The sequence below is a fragment of the Sebastes umbrosus genome, chromosome 20 (genome assembly GCF_015220745.1).
Source record: "Sebastes umbrosus isolate fSebUmb1 chromosome 20, fSebUmb1.pri, whole genome shotgun sequence".
Classification (NCBI taxonomy): domain Eukaryota; kingdom Metazoa; phylum Chordata; class Actinopteri; order Perciformes; family Sebastidae; genus Sebastes; species Sebastes umbrosus.
Genome location: NC_051288.1, coordinates 17,232,202 through 17,251,024, shown reverse-complemented (window position 1 = coordinate 17,251,024; position 18,823 = coordinate 17,232,202). Strand labels below are relative to the sequence as shown.

Genomic DNA, 18,823 nt, shown 5'->3' with positions numbered 1-18,823 from the left:
ACATGCTGACTCCCACAGGTACGCCCGGTCCAGCCTCCTCCCCTCCGCCCGCTCACATGGACGGCCACCAGGTGAGCGAGAAGATGGAGACGGTCCTGTTCCAGCTCAGACATGTGACCCGCGAGAGGGACGAACTGCGCAAACGTCTGGCTCTCTCTTCACCCGGAACCACCTTCGATGACTGCAGGTACTGTTCTGATCTCGTGCACCCTCCAACCCTGCAACAGCCTGTTCTCGAAAAACAAACATTGACAGAACAGCGCAGTGATCCTGTGTGTACCTGCGCTCTGTGAGTGGAGGCATTTTGCCTTGTTCGGCTTTTAAAAGCAACAAAAAAACAAGACGTCTTACGTGACGCAAAATTGTTTTAAAATATGCTCAACTCTGTAAAACAAGAGGTTGGCATACAATTTTAATGATGCCTCTCTTCCCTTGTGGCTCCCATGAGCACAAAGTTTGTGATGTTTATCTCACTCTTGCTTCTCTCATCCTCCCATGTGGCGTCGATTTTAATGCATCACAATTTTGTATCCCTCCTTCCCCTTTCTGTGAAACAGACCAAACTCAAAAGCAGGTCATGACTACGAGCGTCTGAAGCTGCAATGCATGAAAGCAATGGCAGACCTGCAATCCCTGCAGAACCAGCACAGCACCACCCTGAAGAGGTGCGAGGAGGCTGTGAAGAAAGCAGACTTCTACCAGTGAGTTTGAGAAAGCCCAAACTACAGGGGCCTTTTGTAAATTTTTTAACAGCCGGAGCATTTGTGCCGTTTGCGTTCAGCCTGCAGGGTTTTAGCTGGTATTCAGATCTTCCTCTGACATATTCACAGCAGATTGCACAGAACAGATTTTACTTTTGCGTGAGTAATAGGGATAAAGCCTTTATGAGTTAAGCCTTGAAAAAAAATCCTCGCAGCCCTTCATCAATTTAATTTCATCTCTGTGATTCGTTTTAGAAAAAGACTGTTTTTATTGTCTTCTTCGCAGCATAAATCCCGAGTCGTCTTTTGGGACAAAAGGTTGACAGCAGAGAGTGAATTACTTCTCTACATGTAATGCCCCTCTTGAAGAGTTCATGCCAAAGCATGCTCTGTAATCATCATCTGTGTGCATGGCACGGCATCTGTGCCATGAGGATAATGCTACGAACACAGCATTTGTTGCCCTGTGAAATAAGCTGCTATGCCGAGTTGATGTGATAGAGTGGCTGGTCCATTTGTGTGATTTAATGACGCCATACTGTCTCCAAAGTGTAGGGAGCCAACATCTGGCCCCAAATGCAAACAGACAGATGAAGGATTATTGCCACTTTTAAGCCTCTCCTTCTGGGCCCTGTTTGCACATCAGAGAGAGTCTTTATTTATTACTGTCCTGTCTGTCTCTGCACGTATCCATTCACACTAAACACAATCCTCTGTGAGTAGGGAATCACATTCATGCCTGAATTGTACCAAAATCAATAAGTCACCTAACACACAGGCTAGCGTTAGCACGCAGTAATCATCGTAGTAATTCATGTCTTTGCTGTTACCAGTTAGGCTGTTACCAGGTCATTAAATAGGCGTTATCAGTGGTTATAAGTCTCATAGATGTGGGTCAGAAGGGGCCTGCTACACCCACTAGTAGGTTTTATCATCGATTCACATGGGCGATCACCGAAAGAAGGAATGATAGAACACGACAGCGACCTCTAGCGATCATAGTAATTATGACAGGAGTAAAAGCGGAAATCAGGCACTGTAGTATAAACAGCATGAAACTCCATATGGGGTGGAGGTCGGTGGCGATGGATTGGACACAAAACACACTATACTTTCACCCAGTAGACCAGGGCTCCCATCCTTCATTCGGTTTCATTCAGTTTTACGTGTTCGCTTTCACTTTTGCAATGTAGTAGGTGTAGTAGGCCCCTACTGACCCACATCTATGAGACTTATAACAACTGATAACGCACATTTATTGAGCAGATAACCGTTGAATTGGGTGGAAAAAAGAGTCTTGAATGTAATACTTTGATAATACTTAATATATAGCTAAATACTGCATATCAGGGTGCATCAGAGAGTATCTTTTAGACTACAAACAGCTGCCTAGAAACCCAGAGTGAGCTTGAACATATCTACACTAGCAGCCTGTGTTGGTTTATGTGGCTCGAATTTATTTAAAGTGGGAAATAAAGCAGTAAATGAGCATGTTGGATTAGAACGACACAAAGCATCATAAGACATGTAGCTTCAAGTCAGTATCTAAAAAGTTGTTGGCATGGACTTGAGCAGAACACATCTAAAAATGAGCAATATATGCACAGAACAAGGGAAATTGTGTCCATTCATTTGCAGAAACTATGGAGTGTTGTCTCTGAGTAGTGAGTTTAAGTTTATTTGCATTCATGCTCACAGTTAACAACTGAAAAGAAGCAGAATTTACATTAATAAAAAAATTAAATCTATACATGATTGTACATCATAAGAAATAACAAATATAAATATACATTTATCTATATACACATGCACATGCACACATTTACAAATACAACCATGCATACATTTTGAAACACACTGACACACTAAAAAATGAAAAACAAACAAACAGAACCCCAACAACTTCAGCTAAACATCTAGTGCTGAAACGATTAGTTGATTAAAAGGAAATTACAGTAATCAAAAGCAATTTTCATAATTGGTTAATCATTTAAGTAGTTCATCAAGTAAAAATGCCAAATAATCTCTTGTTCCAGCTTGTCCATGGTGAGGATTTGCTGCTTTTTGCTGTTTTATATAATTGTAAATTGAATATTTTTGTTTTTTGGACCGTTGGTCGTACAAACAAGCCACTTGAAGACATAACTTTTGGTTCTGGGAACTTTTGAAGGGCATTTTTTGACATTTTCTAGAGTAAACAATTCATCTAAAAGAATCATATTATATGCAAGATGATCATTAGTTGAGTATTTGTTGGTCTGTGACTCATAAGGCATAGTCATATTTGTTGCTGTAATGCTGATTTTGAACACGGCTGGCATTGCCCACGGTCTGACGCTACTCTCTGTGGTATCTCCTCAGTACGCTGCACAGCCGTCTGGCGAGCGAGCACGCCCAACTGAAAGACGAGCTGGAGGCGGTGAGACAGGACAACATCCAGCTGGTCCGGGAGCACAACCACGTGAAGCAGGCCTGCGAGGAGCTGAGGAGGCTGCACGACGACGACCAGAGAGAGGTGGCTGAAATGAGGATGCTGCATCAGCAGGTACCCGTGGAATTGGCATCCCCATCTACATTCATGGTTAGACAGCTACAGATGAGAACACATAAACCTTTTCCGCACACACTGTCGTAGGAGTCGCACACTCATTTCCATCTCGCCTTGAGATTCAATCATTTGGATCTTGACATTTAAGACATAAATCAATGTACTTCTCTCTCAGTGACCATTACTTCCAAGACGATAACATCACTCAGAGAAACAGGGTCAGACAAGCTCGCCCTCCCGTGTCTGCATCGATCAAAACATTCTTTCAAATTATACAAATGACTAGACCTGTGTCTTTTACTGTTTCACCGTCGGACATATTGTCAGACTGCAGTCAGAAGGTCAGATCATTAAATGTTTGCAGTACCTTACATAACCATGAATAGCAAGGATACAGGCTTCATTGTCCTCAGAGCTCATGTCATCATGAGGCAAACTGATGTTCAGCATCAGTCAAATTAGGAATCAAATTAGCTCAGTGATGTCAGTCCAAAGTCGACCTTTATTGTTTAGTTGTTTGATGCCAGTGACATACTATGTACTCTACTTCTCTTGTGTGAAACGTGCCCTTTGTATTATATGCTATAGTAATTAAGTAGTAAAAGAAAAAATATATCTCGACGGATGTGTGTAGGATTTAGGTTAGAGGTAGGCATGCTTAACTGGACCAAATGATACACTGATGCTTTTAAGTTTGAGACAAAAACAAAGGGTGTAGACATGATATGATATAACTGACTGACAGGGATCTCATTCGAGCTGTTTGGGTGACTTATGCAGGGTTCAACGTGAATGTTTTTTTTTTTTTTAACTTGCCTGGTCGAGCAAGTGGGTCAGAAATCTACTTGCCTAAAGTAAATTTTTTACTTGCCCCTATACAAATTGTGACAGAACCAGAAGCATTTTTCACTTTCTAATGTATCGGGCAAAGTCCTACACTCGTACTGATATGCTTGTGTACATGGTCACCGAATTATCTCGCATAATTATATAGATTGCTTCCTGTTTCTGACGTGACCCGCAACAAAGGTCCCCGACTGAACTTGTGATTATATTATCTACTAAACCACCAGAATGCCCCCGGGTTGCTTCCTTGACAGTTCCTTTGATCAGCACATGGATTGCGTTAATGTTCACATAATAATAGTTTAATTTATGATTTTTATGCTAATGTTACATTATCTTCTGTTATACAATCCTGTGGTTAATTCAGTCTACGTTCACACCACAAACTAACAGTACCAGAGTCAAACCCACCTTTCCAACTGGTCTTGGTGCAGTTGTTTTGTCCACACCAGAGTTCAACAGACTAAATAAACGAAAGCAAACATGCAAAGGCACCACAGTCTGTTTTAACCGCATGAAACAGGTTAGGTGTGAAAGCAATGTTTGTTTGTGTTATGCAAGTTTTTACAAACATTGTAAAAAGTTAACAAGGAAGCTTCTCTCTTATTTTCATCCTTTTCATATATATATCCAGAGCACCGAGAAACAGAGATGCAGGCAGTCCAACTTAGTGTTGATTTTGTCAACGAAAATCTTGACGATAATATTTGTTGACGTCCTTTATTTCATGACTAAATTGTAACGACAGCATGAACAAAAAAAATATTGACAACAAAAATTACGGTGAAATCTCTGTTCAGTGAAACACCGCCATTTCTGTTTATGTTTGCCCATAGAAGTAAAGCTGTAATCTATACAGAATCAGGCTTTAAGTCTTGCTCTGGCCTGCTACCTCAGCACACAGTTGAGGGCTAAAGCTTTGGTCGATTTACTTAAGAGATTAAGCAACCTTTCTGTGCCAAGATACTGTTAACTTATATTTAAGAATTCATTATTTACATTAAAGCTAACCTGAATTATGAACTGAATTGAATACGTAAACCGTGAATGACCAAACCTCATATTTATATACTTATACACTCAGTCAATTGCATCATTTAGCAGAATCCTTATTGTCCTAAATGCACCACAAATGGATGATACAAACAGCCCCGTTGCACCCCTCTAATTCAGTAAGGCACCTGTCATTTCCAGGTGATGAGAGAGGGGTCATCTGATGTCCTCAACAAGCTTTATGACACAGCCGTAGACAAGTTGGAGGCCATGAAGAGCGACTACGAAGCTCTGAGGAAGCGCTACAACGAGAATACGGCCGGTCACAACGCAGACCTGAGTCGTCTGGACCTGGCTGAGGAGGAGAACCACCGGCTGCAGAAACAGCTGGACATGCTGCTGAAGCAGAGAGATGCTGCCATCCACTACCAGCAGCAGTACTCCTCGTCTATAAGGAGGTAAAGCCGGAAATATCACACACAACCAGCAGCAGCACTAGAAGCTGCACACACACAGAGACTCAGCAGCTGTAAAAAAGTCTAATGATTAACAGCAGTTGCTGCAAACTTTGCTTCAAACTTGAGCCAAGGTCAGATCTGCACAGTGCTTAAAACAGTCTTAATCCAAGGCAGATGAAGCTTTGCAGATGGGGAGATGATTTCCCATTTTAACGTTTCCTTAATGATGCTGCTTGGTCACTGACACGCCTGTCTGCGTGTTTATTTTTTCAGCACATGTCAGAAAATATTCCTCTGCAATTATAAAGAGCTTATAAAGAGCTGTAATACGTTCCGTGTGTGGTACAGGTTTGACAACACGCAGCAGGAACTGTCCAAGGCCGCAGCCCAGAACAAGGAGCTGCAGCGAGAGATGGAGCGGCTGCAGACGGAGGCGACGCGGCAGAAGACCCAGCAGCTCAAGGTGGCGAAGGACAGCGAGAAATACCGGGAGGAGCGGGACTCTGTGATCAACGAGTACCGCCTGATCATGAGCGAGCGGGACCAGGTTATCAAAGAGGTGGACAGGCTTCAGACCGGGCTGGAGATGGCGGAGGCGAAGCTGAAGAACACCTCGTCAGAGAGACGGGTGGCCAGCGAGGAGCTGGAGGCTCTCCGACAGGTAACAGCTGAATCATTTAGTCCCATACTAAGAACTAAATGAGGTTAAACATTTTACATTAAGGACTTGGAAAACAGTTTGGATCATGAACTTGTTGAATCATATCAGTAAATCTCATTACTTTCATCATGATTGCTTAAAATTTACAAGGGTACTGTTCATGCTGTGTGTGGGAAAAATCATAGAGAATGACTTATTGCATAATATCTGTGTTCCAAATGTATTGATTGTAGTTCAACTGGTTATAGCTGCGGTCGTCATTAATTTTGGCAACACCCAGAGCTTATTTAGGCCAGCCAAAAAGCAATCACGTGTCATCAGTTCAGCATGAGTCGCCCAGCCAATAAAGAACCCAAAATGCACAACACAAACTGATGTCTATTTAAGGAGCTTAAACGAAAGACACCCCAGGCAAAAACATTGTTTTTCATGCACTGCTCAATTTTGAGATTTTGGGCTATTTTACTTCCATAACATGTCTTTTTTTCAGACTAGTGGAAAGAAAACATCCAAAATACACATTTAGGTGTTTATTTTTCCTACTTTATCTATGTGCGTCTGTAGATTTCTCCTAAATTCACCAAAAGTTAGCATTAGAAAACGCCTCATTTGCATATTTAAACGTAACATTTCCGAAAACTTGTAATACAAAAAATTATTTAATGTAAGTCATCAGCTTGGGAAGTTTGTGGTGTCTCCCTTCAAGAGGAAAAAAGTCTGTTATTCTCAGTTTTTCACCTAATAGGAAGCTTGTGTGAGTAGCACCTTCAGTTCAGTGAGATGAGATAAGATTTTATTGATCCCCAAGAAGGAAATTCTAGTGTCACAGCTGCACAATAAACAGGACAAAGAAGTACAGATAAGTAGGAGAAACAACACAAAATAAAACCATATTTAAAAAACAATTCTTTAGACATAAAATAAACACCATATGTATCAGATTGACACAAAAAGTTTTGTGAATTTACTCACTTTTTGATCTCATTCATCCACTTGTGGTATGTTTTTGTGTCGTATGAAGGAGCTGGCCTCGGCGCTGGTGGACAGGGACCGGGCCATCTGTGAGAAGAACGAGCTGCTGGAGAAATACTGCCACGAGGTGAAGGACAAGGCTGAGGCCCAGAAAGAGCTGAGCCAGGCCTGCAAGGACATCGAGACAGTGCGCGAGGAGAGGGACGTGGCCCGCAAGGAGAGGACAGAGGCCATCATCCAGAGGGACCAGCTGCTGCGAGAGTATTACCAGGCCAGACAGGTAGCCAGACAGACGGGAGATTTATCATTACAAATGGAGGGATTGATTCAATAATCCCTTCATCCCATCTCATATAGTCGTAGTAAATGTTATTTTCCAGCAGCTGGCGGGTTTCCACACATTGATTTTGTTGAGAAAGTGTGCATCACCCATCACACTTGGCTTCAGTGTCATTGTCAGATTAATTGCAATGAAAGTCCTGAGATTCCTGCATTAGGAAATTACCAGCAATTACAGTGAAAAGGCTCTCGGGCTCTTTGAAGTGCACAAGAGAACTGCACTGCGTCAGAAACGGATAATTAAGCCTAACAACAGTACAGTAAAGTCTAATGGAATTAATTTAGCAATGGACTTAATTAATGTTCTCACTTCACTCGGCAGCCTCCCTGCTGTACAGTTATTTAAAGAAAGAGAGAGCATTTACCACAGATACACCAGCAGACTCTCCGTGAAACGTATACTTACACTATATCTGACCCACTTTAAACCACACTACCTAATCCAATCTGTGGCTGTTTGCCTCAAACAACCCTCATCATGTTGCTTTTCAGTTTGCAGCAATCTATTTTAGGTGTTTATGTTTACACCATAGACTGTATATAAGGATGGACGACATGACAGCTCCCCAAAAGTGAAGCCAAAACATTCGATTCCCCCCCTTGGTGGCTGGCTGCAGTATAGGTCATAAATCCCGCCCGCTCCATGTTAGTGGATTGGACATTGCACCCTCGTTCTCACCCCCCTTCCCCAGTGCCATGTGTTGGCTCGTCCAGATGCTCTCCACATTGTTTTTATGTCCGTACGGCTTATGAGGCGCGGCACAAAAACGATGGTGTTGCGCCGTATGATTATGAATCACCCAGAGAACCCGATATGGAGAGCGCAGAAAAGAGTACCGGCAGCTTGTGAAAAGTGCCAGTGTGCAAGAAAAAGTCACAGTACGCCAAAGAGTACCCCACATAGAGCACTGATGCAGGGAAAAAGTATGTCTCAAGTCCTTTTAAAATGAGTCTATCATACCATGTAGCTCAATATTATTAGATTAAATTGCTGCTCACATCCTTTTGTACAGTCCGACAACGACCTTCATCACCTCACATTCACTTGTACTCCTCCAGAAACAAGACTCTGCCACTCTGGACATGGAACGATCCAACAAGGAGATCGATATGCTGAGGAAGCAGTACGAGGCCATCTCTCAGGAGCTGAAGGAGGCCGTGCAGGAGGCAGAGGTGGCCAAGTGCCGACGGGACTGGGCCTTTCAGGAGAGGGACAAGATAGTGGCAGAGAGGGAGAGCATACGGTAAGAAGATGTCTTGTTTGTTATGTGGAAATGTGTTTACGTTGCATGTTGGTGAAGATGAAAATAGATTTGTTTACATTTGTGTGATGCTGATTTTTGTGCATCTGTCTGTCAGCACGCTGTGTGACAACCTGAGGCGGGAGAGGGACAGAGCTGTGAGCGATCTGGCAGACGCTCTGAGGAATCTGGATGACACGAGGAAGCAGAAGAACGATGCTGCGCGGGAACTTAAAGAACTAAAGTGAGTCATTCCTCCACACCTTTTTTTTGACTGGCTCATGTCTTTTTCTGCACTATTTTTAGTTTTGAATTGTATTCACCAAGTTTCTACTTGTGTCAAAGTCTGTGCTCCTCTTGTTTTGGGGGGATCCAGAATGATTTCATACCAGATCTTTTGTGCCACCCAGTGGAGGAAGTGTGTCACTGACTGAGCACTTATAAAGGCGATTGTACTTATTTAAGAGCTACATGTTTTGTGTCCTGCAGAGAAAAGATGGAGGACCAGTTGGAAAAGGAAGCAAGGTTTCGTCAGCTGATGGCTCACAGTTCACACGATTCAGCCATCGACACAGACTCAATGGAGTGGGAGACGGAAGTTGTAGAGTTTGAGAAGCACAGAGTAAGAACCACCAAACTCTTCTTGTATATTCAGTAAATTAACTTTGATTCTTAATGTACTATCAAACTAAATTAATTATGTTTTGTCTTATTCAGGACATGGATTTGAAGGCACTTGGGTTTGATATCGCTGAAGGGGTAAATGATCCTTATTTACCAGGAGATTGTGGCATATTTGTCAGTAAGGTGGATAAAGGAAGTATTGCTGAAGGAAGATTAAGGTAAATGTCTCACTGCTTTCTCAGTAATTAAGTATCATTTGAAGAAAAAATCCCCAAAAAATAAGCCTATGAATTTGACCAAATATATACTATACTATAATACTTGACTCTGTTTAATACTTAATGCTTCAGACACATTTTCGTTAGAATTACATTTTATTTATGTCCTTATTTTCTTTTGGAGAATATCATTCATTGAACCATCCCTCTGGTTCTCTCTCTCTCTCTGTGCAGGGTGAACGACTGGTTGTTGAAAATAAATGATGTGGACCTGACCAATAAGGACAGGAAGCAGGTGATCAAAGCGGTGCTGAGCGGCGAGGGAGTGATCAATATGGTGGTACGCAGAAGGAAGTCGCTAGGAGGACGGATCATCACTCCGATCCAGATAAACCTGGCTGGACACAAAGGTCAAGCTCCAATTAGGAAAAAAACTTTACCATTAAAACGCTGCTGTCAACAGAATTCAGTAGTTATTCATGTTATTTAGTACTACAAATGTAATGAGTAGATGGACAGATATTTTATGTTTTTGAAAGACAGACAGTTAACACGAAATTAACATGATTTCTGTTTTTCTGTCTTACCTCTTAGACAGTGGTATCGGTCTGGAAAGTGGAGTGTTTGTTGCCACGTTGGCTCCAGGTAGTCCAGCTGCCAGAGACTGCTCTCTCACTGTCGGTGATAGACTGTTAGCTGTGAGTATGCTATCAAAACAACTTGTTAAGTTACATGATAAGAGATGATTATGCCCATTTGATGCCATGTGGGCAGATACGTTGGCCTCTAGTGCCCTCTACTGACTGCAGGCATGTTGTGATCAATCAAGGAACACACTATGCACTATATCAGTGTTTCCTTTTTTTCTGGGGACCCACTTTTTAAAAATGACAAACCATCGTGACCAATTCACAACCTGCCTTATCTGTAAATGGTGAGAAGAGCAAATTTGTGTGTAAATGAAGTTCCTGACCATTTTTACTGCCATTTCCACATTACCTTATATTATCTTGAATAGGTAAACCAGCCATTTCTAAGAGATATATGTTTGATAAAATACAACTTTGTTTTATGCACGTGTTATTGAAAACATATACACATATTAAATACTTAATAAATGAGACCAAATCAATGCATTTAGTTAGAGTTAACAGGCTCTAGTTTTTTCCTCTCCTCAGTTAAACAAACATAAAGATTATATATACATTTCATATAAGATTCAATGTTATTAGTAGGCTACAATTATCAGAACAATATGAACATTCAGGCTCCCTCATGTGGATCAAAGTTGTACTGCAGATATAACAGTTCAAAGACTGGAAGATAATAAAATCTCCTGAGACCCACCTGTTGGTCCCCGACTCAGTCTTTGGGAATGACTGCACTATATTAATACTTTTAAGTGCACACAATGAACTTATCTTCATATTATACAGTCTTGGTAGTTTGTGGACAGGAAAACTATTTATTTTACCATCTTGTACTACCAGGAAATGAGGTCAATGAATGTCAATCAAATTTGCAACATTGAATAGCATCATCTAGAATCAACTTTGGAAAATGTTAAATTTATTCCTCTCCTCAGTCTCCTATGTGCATCATATTTTAGTGTCCATCAACAGCACGCTCAATAATCAAACAGATTTATTATTCATGCTTTCATCTTCGAGAATAGATATTATCACGATACTTAAGTCACGATACGATCTTATTGCGAATTGAAACATTTTGCGATTTCCCCCATCCCTATTATTTTCAGACATACTTAGAAAACTTTGTAATTCCCACACGTTTTGGCAAGCATAGTGACATATATATTATATTGTCTTTGAAGGCAAGTTGTGACTAATAGAATTTATCTGACCTTGTATTTTTGTCCACTTCAGATCAATGGCATTGCACTCGATAACAAGTCGCTCTCTGAATGTGAGTCTCTGCTGAGGAACTGCCGTGATTCTCTCAGCGTCTCCCTCATGAAGGTGAAGTCCTCAGACCTAATCACACACACATGTATGCTTTAATTTACTTAAAAAACAAGAATAGTGAAATAAGTATATATTTACCTCCCTTCCTCCACAGTTCCTCCCACAGAGCTGCTCTGGCCAGAGTTTATTTGAAGGTTTGAGAGACTCGGAAAAGATCTCTCGTCTCCAGTCCTGTGAGATCCACGCCAGGAACTGCAGGAAGCACAACTGCTCCAAGCACAACTGCTCCACACAAACAGACATTTGCAGTTGTGACCTGGGCGGCAGAGGGGACGAAGCGTGTAAGGATACTGGTGACTCTCTAGACAGCAGCAGCAGCAGCTCTCACTGCCACCACAAGCCTTATCCCAGCAGCTCCCTGCACTCCCGCTCCCTCTCCACCTCCCACAGTCCCTCAGAGCCCCACCCAGACTTCTGCTACAGGAGGCAGGAGCTCCTCCATCGCCCCTACACCTTCACCCCCGTTATCTCAGACTGCAGCTCGCCTCAGACAGCTGTGGACCGAGTGCAGAGCTCATCAGCAAAGCCTGCCGGAGGAACGTGGCCTAAAGTCATAGCGGAAGCTTCTATCCCCGAGTGCGCCCAGCTCTCCATCTACAAAAGAGCCAAACAGAGGAAGTCCATCTTCGATGTGAACGCTTTCAGGAGACCCGAGGCGTCCCCAAAACTGGACTATATGTCTCTTTCACAGTTGCCCAAGCACTCGCCGCAGAGCTCCATATCGGAATCCGCTCAGACCCCTCCCACCCCACCAGCCAGGAGCGACTCGTTCAGGTTCAAACATCGCCAGCAGAACAGCTCGGCGTCGGACTCCACCATCACCACCGGCACTCCCCCGGCCTCTCCGGCCCAAGCTACAAGCCCACAGGACCAGGGAGAGGCAGGGAACCAGCTCTATTACACCGATGCTCCTCCAGGAGAGGCCAAGAGCGGCTCCAAGAAACCTGCAGAGGTAGAGGGGAGTCGACGCAGGGCAGAGGAGCGGCAGAAGAGGAGGTACCGGCCAAAATCAGCACCGGCACTGCGGCGAAATGTTACTCCATTACACATCCCTGTTCCCATGCAGGTAACAAAGATACTGTCCTTATCTGATCTGGCTTTCTTGTTAATGTGTGTGTTTCTACATTTTGTAAACTAATTGATTAATTAAGAAAATAAAAAAATCCCTGCTTGATTGCTTCTTGCAGGTACAGAGTTTCTCTAACGACGAGCACTCCCCAGAGCCGATGGACTTGTTACGCTTCTCTCCCATGCGATCCAATCGGTACAGCATGCCCTTTGCACCCCCCAGCTACGGCAGCATCACATCACGTAAGTCATCTGAGCAACCTATCCAGGGAACAGGAAACGCACGCTTGAATTTGTCCGTCATGCTTCAGTAGAAATGAATGGGAGACGGAGTGAGTGTTGGTTTTGATATGATGCCTGATCTGGTTCTGCGTGTCCCTCCAGACCCAGCACAGAGAGGTTTAGCCCCGTGTCCTGCTGTGACAGCTGTGATGAGGAACCCGGTCTACACCGCCTGGAGCCATGAGATCCAGACCAACAACTGTCCTCCAGCTCCCAGTTCAGGCGTCCACCCACATGCACACACAAGGTGTTAACATCTGCCAGTGTTTTCATTTTCCAGACTCTTTCCGTTTTTCTTTGTTCACACTTTTTCACAGCAGACGTTTTGACTTGTCATAGTAGGAAAAGCACCGATGTTACAATATCTTCCATGCTCTCTGTTTAATATCATTATAAACTAAATATCTTTGGACAAAACAGGACATTTCATCGTCACCTTGGGTCATTTTTTGCTATTTTTCTGACATTTTATAAATTTAAAGATGATTTTTTTTTACTGTTTGGTACTCATTAGTTGCATCCCTAGTAAAGTTTTAAGCAACAGATCTCATGAACAGATGGCTAGTAGCAAATCATCTTGCTCTGGGTTGAATGATTGACCGCAGTGGGACTCACTGAGGCCTTTTTCTCCTCTTTTAGCCCTCAGCATCAAGGTCGCCTCAGTCTGGATCTCAGCCACAAACGCACTGGGGACATGACGGAGACGAACTGCAGCCAACCACCACACAGCACCAACTCCCTGCCCTCCAGCGCCAGACTGGGTACGTAGTACACAGTCCTAGTTTCAGACAAATCATAACTTGTATAATATGTCTTGTAAATGAACTGTTATATATTTTCTTGTTTTAAAGGATCAGTTCACAGGAATTACACATTTTCTCTTACTTGTAGTGGTATTTATCTAACCATGCAGATAGGTTTGGTTTGATTGTTTTAAGATATCAGACACAATATCCTGTTTACCTCACTATGAACAGTTTTATTAGGGATGATTTCTTTTTTAGAAAGCAGTAAGTAAACATTGTTTCCAGCCCACACCTCTACTGCTCCTCTATTGTAGTGGGATGGCGGCAGAAATCTCAGAGGTTCCCACAGTGTATTAGTAGAAATAAGCTGACTCGCCTTAAATTGGTACTCCGCTGATTTTACACATCAAAGTCTGTTTACATGTCTTGGGGAGTACATCTGCATATGTGAAGCTCCAGAGGGAGCTGCGTGAAATCTGATAAATTGCTTCAAGTCTTCTCACTTAAAGGAACAGTGTGCAGGATTTAGGGGGAACTATTGTCAGAAATGGATTATAATATCCATTATTATGTTTTCGTTAGTGTTTCAGCAGGATTGCTGTACATCGCACAGGAAAGGCCACATATATTGAAGTGTTTAGACGTCATCTAGGGCTGATCCGAATGCTTCGACTGTTGCCATGGTATTCGACCTCCAAATTACTATTTTGAATGCTTCGTTTTTAAATGTAATATTAAAATATAAATCCCAAAATAGCCTATGAAATAAGGAACAATCTCAGAACATTATTCATATTCAACATTAATTATTATTATTAGTTATTCTCAGATGGATATCGCTGTTTGTTGTATGTAGAGGTGCTTATGTGCACTGTAGTGCAGCAGCGGCACTGTCCCGGGCACTGAAACGGGGGGAGATGGAGACAGACAGACAGACAGACAGACAGAAGAACATGTCAGCCTGCCGCGCTGTGAAGCGTCAAACACCTTCAAATATTTCTCACCGAAGTTTCAAAACCCCAAAAATGGACAGCCCTAACGTCATTTAGCAACTACACTGACCACGAGATGTATCACACTCTGTCTGACTCAGCTCAGGAGATGACAGTGACTGATCGGCCACATCATACATTATCATTACCACTTTCACTAAAGCAATATCCTGAGGGAAACCCTGTATCTGCATGGCTTGATAACTACATAGGCAAGTGAGAAAATGTGTTTTTTCTTTGTAATTTTCAGTGAACTGAGACCTTTTTAATAAATATCCTCTGTTTTGTTGTCTTTAGGCTCTGCCAGTACTTTACAGTTCAGGACAGAACGCATTAAGATCCCTCCAACTCGTTATCCGCGCTCCACTGGATCTGACAGAGGTACGGTTGAGTTTTGCAACTACATCGTCTGATAACGGGCGTCGCAGCAGTAAAGTCTGACTTCATACCTTTCTCCTCCGCCACCTCCAGGCTCCCTTTCACATTCGGAGTGTAGCAGCCCGACACCTCCGATGTCCCCTGTCAACCTGGAGACATCGTCTTTCACCAGCAGCCAATCGCAGAGCTCTATCTCCACCCAGCCCAGGATATCCGTCAGCCCTGCTCCAGTTGGTGACAGGAGGAAGGATGGGTAGGCCAGCCCCACGTTCCCGTCGTTATGCTACAATCATTCAGCAGAACATGACGTGTTTTCCACCATTTGTCTGTACTTCTGTCTGCCTCATTGTGATTAACTGCTTGTAAAGCAGTAAACAAAGCTGTGAGCCTCCATCCTCGTATCATTAGAACGCCGACTCCCCATCTATCATTTTATTCTCATCTCTTTCCTCTCTGCTGCTGGTCATTATAACCTGAAATCTCCCCCTCCTGCTTTGGGTGATTACTCTTTCTTTCCTCTCTCCCATCTCCTCCTCAGATTTGTCTCTTATAACACTTCCTTTGTCAGACTCCCACTGGCAGTTAAGCCCAAGTTCCTCTCTTTAAGAAGCTTGAGGTTTGTCCTGTGCTGCTTGTAGCACATTACAGTATACGCACTTACCTGCAACTAAGGCTGCTAGAGCACGGATATCAAGAGCTTCTGCGTACACGCTGCAGATATAGAAGCTAATGGATGTGAATCCCTTTTAAGTCACTTCTTTTCTTTGCTTGTTATTTATTCAGAAGGCTGTTGCATTTTGTATGATTGCATGACTTCTGAGTTTGGTTCTGAAATGCACTTGGCACGTCCCACACAACTCCCATATCTTATTGACCTGAGGGCAAGCAATGCATCTTTAATCATCAGAAACAAATCACAGTACAGAGAGCTACTTTGCATTGAAATATCTCATTGCAGGCAACAACTTCTCCTTTGAGTTTTGAGTAGGATTTAAGTTTATATTAGAGTCGCATGTTGCATCCTGCCAGCAGTCTTCCAACAGATGTCAGAACATTACAGTTGTTCTTTTTTCCCCCCCTGAAGGCCATACTTGGAGGAGCCACGCAATGTGACGGTACAGAAAGGAGCAGAACCACTGGGGATCTCCATCGTGAGCGGAGAGAACGGGGGAGTATTTGTGTCCAAAGTGACAGCAGGCAGCATCGCACACCAAGCTCGCTTAGAGTACGGAGACCAACTCCTCGAGGTACAGCAGCCGCCATACCACACTGAGTGGATATCTAGCTTTTACTGCTTCTTTCTGTGTCTAATGAATCACTGTTGTTTCCAGTTCAATGGAATCAACCTTCGCAATGCCAACGAGCAGCAGGCGCGGCTGGTGATCGGGCAGCAATGTGACACAGTCACCATTTTGGCTCAGTATAACCCTCACATGTTTCAGCTGGGCAACCACTCTCGATCAGGGTAAGAAGGCGAGGAGGAAAGAACACCACGCCAATGACTCACATAGATTTGGTTTTATGAATTTTAGGTCATCAAATGAACCAAAACAAAGCCTGTCAGCACAGTGAAAGTTGTTTCAGTATAATTTGAGAACATGAATGGAATGGTGCTACTATACAAACAGTTGATACACTGAGTTCACAGCAAACAACACATCAAGAGTACACAATCAAACAGTGCCAAATGAACAAATCAAATGAGATCAATTAACCAATACAACACTAAATATTCAAAACATAGCTTTTGTGTTCTCATTTTAGCTAACGTCTTTGTTGACATTGACTTTATTTCCGAAACTCAACGAATAACTTTTATTTTGAGTAGAGCGAAAACGTTTTTGACTCCGCTCCTGTTGTCCTTAGTTCTCGTATGGAGTCCATCAGCAACCAGCCGACTCCCCACGACAGCGGCGCCACCACCCCGGACAATCACTCCACCGTCGACACGCTGAGCGAGCAGGACGAGGGCACTATCACGCCGCCGTCCAAACAGACGACTCCCGCCACCAGCCCTCACAGCTCCTTCAGGTGGGACTGGAATATATTTCTGTTAACACAGATACTGCTATTAAAAACAGTAGTCCCATGTAGCTAAAGACTAGATATAGTATCATAAGAAAAACTCACTTTTCAGCCCAACCGTTTCAGCCAACCGATATTGAAAATGTCTTTATATTTGTGCTTAGGCAACCCCAGAGAACACTTCCACTAAAGGAAATTAAAATCTTCAGTTGCGGACACGAATGGGTTGAAGCTATTGGTAGGCATTGCGGTGGGGTTAAGGTGGAGGAATGGACAAATTCAAAGCCTGACTGTAAGGTTTTTCTTCAGGCTACCTGGTTCTAGTACGCGCCATGCTGCGGAGCCTCGGCTGGTGAGGCTGAAGAGGATCCAGGTGGAGCTGGGAGTTCAGGTCTGTGGAGGAAACCTTTACGGCGTCTTTGTGGAGAGTCTGGATGACGACAGCCCTGCTAAGAGTCCTGATGGCCTGCTGCCTGGAGACTTGATACTGGAGGTACCTGCAATGAAATCACTTTAACCAAGAACATCATGTGGACTATAAAAATGACACAGGTAGTTAGTGCTAACACATTATTAGACACAGTGTGGGAATAATGAGCTCTGCATGCCTTTTGGACTGGTCTAAGAGTTCTTTGTGTGGCTACCTACGTCACACCTCTCAAAATTTTAAACCTCAGGGTCTGTGGTCTCGTTGAATGAGCGATGATTTGTGTGTTCGCCTGTGCTACCACCTTCCTTTTTCTCCTCTTTCTAAAACACACCGGTAACAAAGGAAGCTGCCATAATTTGATGATGAGTAGAGAAAAAAATACAAGAAGTACAAGTGCTAAATACAAATTCTGTTGTTGAACGTGTAAACAAAGAAACTAAACTTTTCCAAATTTCCTAAACTTTCTTGGTGGCTTTCCAGCGGACAAGATTCACTTTGACTGAACAAAAGCACTCTACAGTTATACATTCCAAGTCCGACAACTGCTGCATTTTAGCAGATGTGGTTTGCGAGTGGGCGTGTAAAGTACAACTTAAAAGGATAATTTGGGTGTTTTGAAGTGCGGTTGTATGAGGTACTTATCCATACTCAGTGTATGTATAATACATACGTATGGATAAGTACCTCATACAACCGCACTTCAAAACACAGTAAACAGTAGATGATGGTTGGCACGGCCCCAGCTTGGAGAAGCAGACCGGAAAGCAATGTACTGCTGTTGACGGAGCCGACAACAAAATGTATTTTATACACCTAAAAGAATGGCCCACCTAAAAAAATCAATATCAGTGTAAGTGTACGCTATATTTTTAATATTTTCACTCGTTCACCTTGCTGTGAGATAGATATACAGTCTATGTTTCCGATGGGGAACTGAATCCTTTATCTATGCTCTTGCCAAAGCCACCAGACTCCATTGAACAAACCCCAGTATTTTTACCTCGCAGAGCACGGGGGTTGCTGGTTTACTGCTGCCTCGATCGGTTAGTTTGTTTGTGTTATTGTGCGACTTTGGGTAGTTCAGATTCACCAAAGTCGCACAATAACACAAGCAGTACATTGCTTTACTTCCATGTGGTAACTCCTGTCTGCTTCTCCAAACTGGGGGCGTGCCGACCATAATTTACTGTAGGTAATACACTGACTATGGATAAATACCTCATACAACCTCACTTCAAAACACCTGAATTATCCCTTTTAAAGTTCTCTATATAACTGTCTGTCTTTTGTTGCATTGTTCGGCTTGCTTTTACTGA

The 18,823-nt window shown here is 43.0% G+C and overlaps 1 protein-coding gene across 3 annotated transcripts in view; it reads left to right on the top strand.

The window, feature by feature from the left end:
- Nucleotides 1-18,823, top strand: part of LOC119479421 (disks large homolog 5-like) — a 38,376-nt gene that overhangs the window by 10,681 nt on the left and 8,872 nt on the right. Inside the window, exons 3-26 of one of the 3 annotated variants that reach the window (XM_037755000.1) lie at nt 34-187; nt 558-701; nt 3,063-3,246; nt 5,290-5,546; nt 5,895-6,207; nt 7,229-7,459; nt 8,578-8,762; nt 8,878-9,003; nt 9,249-9,381; nt 9,477-9,601; nt 9,836-10,011; nt 10,196-10,299; nt 11,488-11,580; nt 11,681-12,652; nt 12,774-12,897; nt 13,039-13,183; nt 13,576-13,697; nt 14,972-15,055; nt 15,146-15,305; nt 15,591-15,668; nt 16,137-16,299; nt 16,384-16,517; nt 16,919-17,083; nt 17,387-17,570. In XM_037755000.1, coding sequence (XP_037610928.1) covers nt 34-187; nt 558-701; nt 3,063-3,246; nt 5,290-5,546; nt 5,895-6,207; nt 7,229-7,459; nt 8,578-8,762; nt 8,878-9,003; nt 9,249-9,381; nt 9,477-9,601; nt 9,836-10,011; nt 10,196-10,299; nt 11,488-11,580; nt 11,681-12,652; nt 12,774-12,897; nt 13,039-13,183; nt 13,576-13,697; nt 14,972-15,055; nt 15,146-15,305; nt 15,591-15,668; nt 16,137-16,299; nt 16,384-16,517; nt 16,919-17,083; nt 17,387-17,570 — 4,556 coding nt within the window. Of the gene's footprint in view, nt 1-18; nt 188-557; nt 702-3,062; nt 3,247-5,289; nt 5,547-5,894; nt 6,208-7,228; nt 7,460-8,577; nt 8,763-8,877; nt 9,004-9,248; nt 9,382-9,476; nt 9,602-9,835; nt 10,012-10,195; nt 10,300-11,487; nt 11,581-11,680; nt 12,653-12,773; nt 12,898-13,038; nt 13,184-13,575; nt 13,698-14,971; nt 15,056-15,145; nt 15,306-15,590; nt 15,669-16,136; nt 16,300-16,383; nt 16,518-16,918; nt 17,084-17,386; nt 17,571-18,823 lie in introns of all 3 variants that reach the window. The other 2 variants (XM_037754999.1, XM_037755001.1) reach the window with 2 other exon arrangements.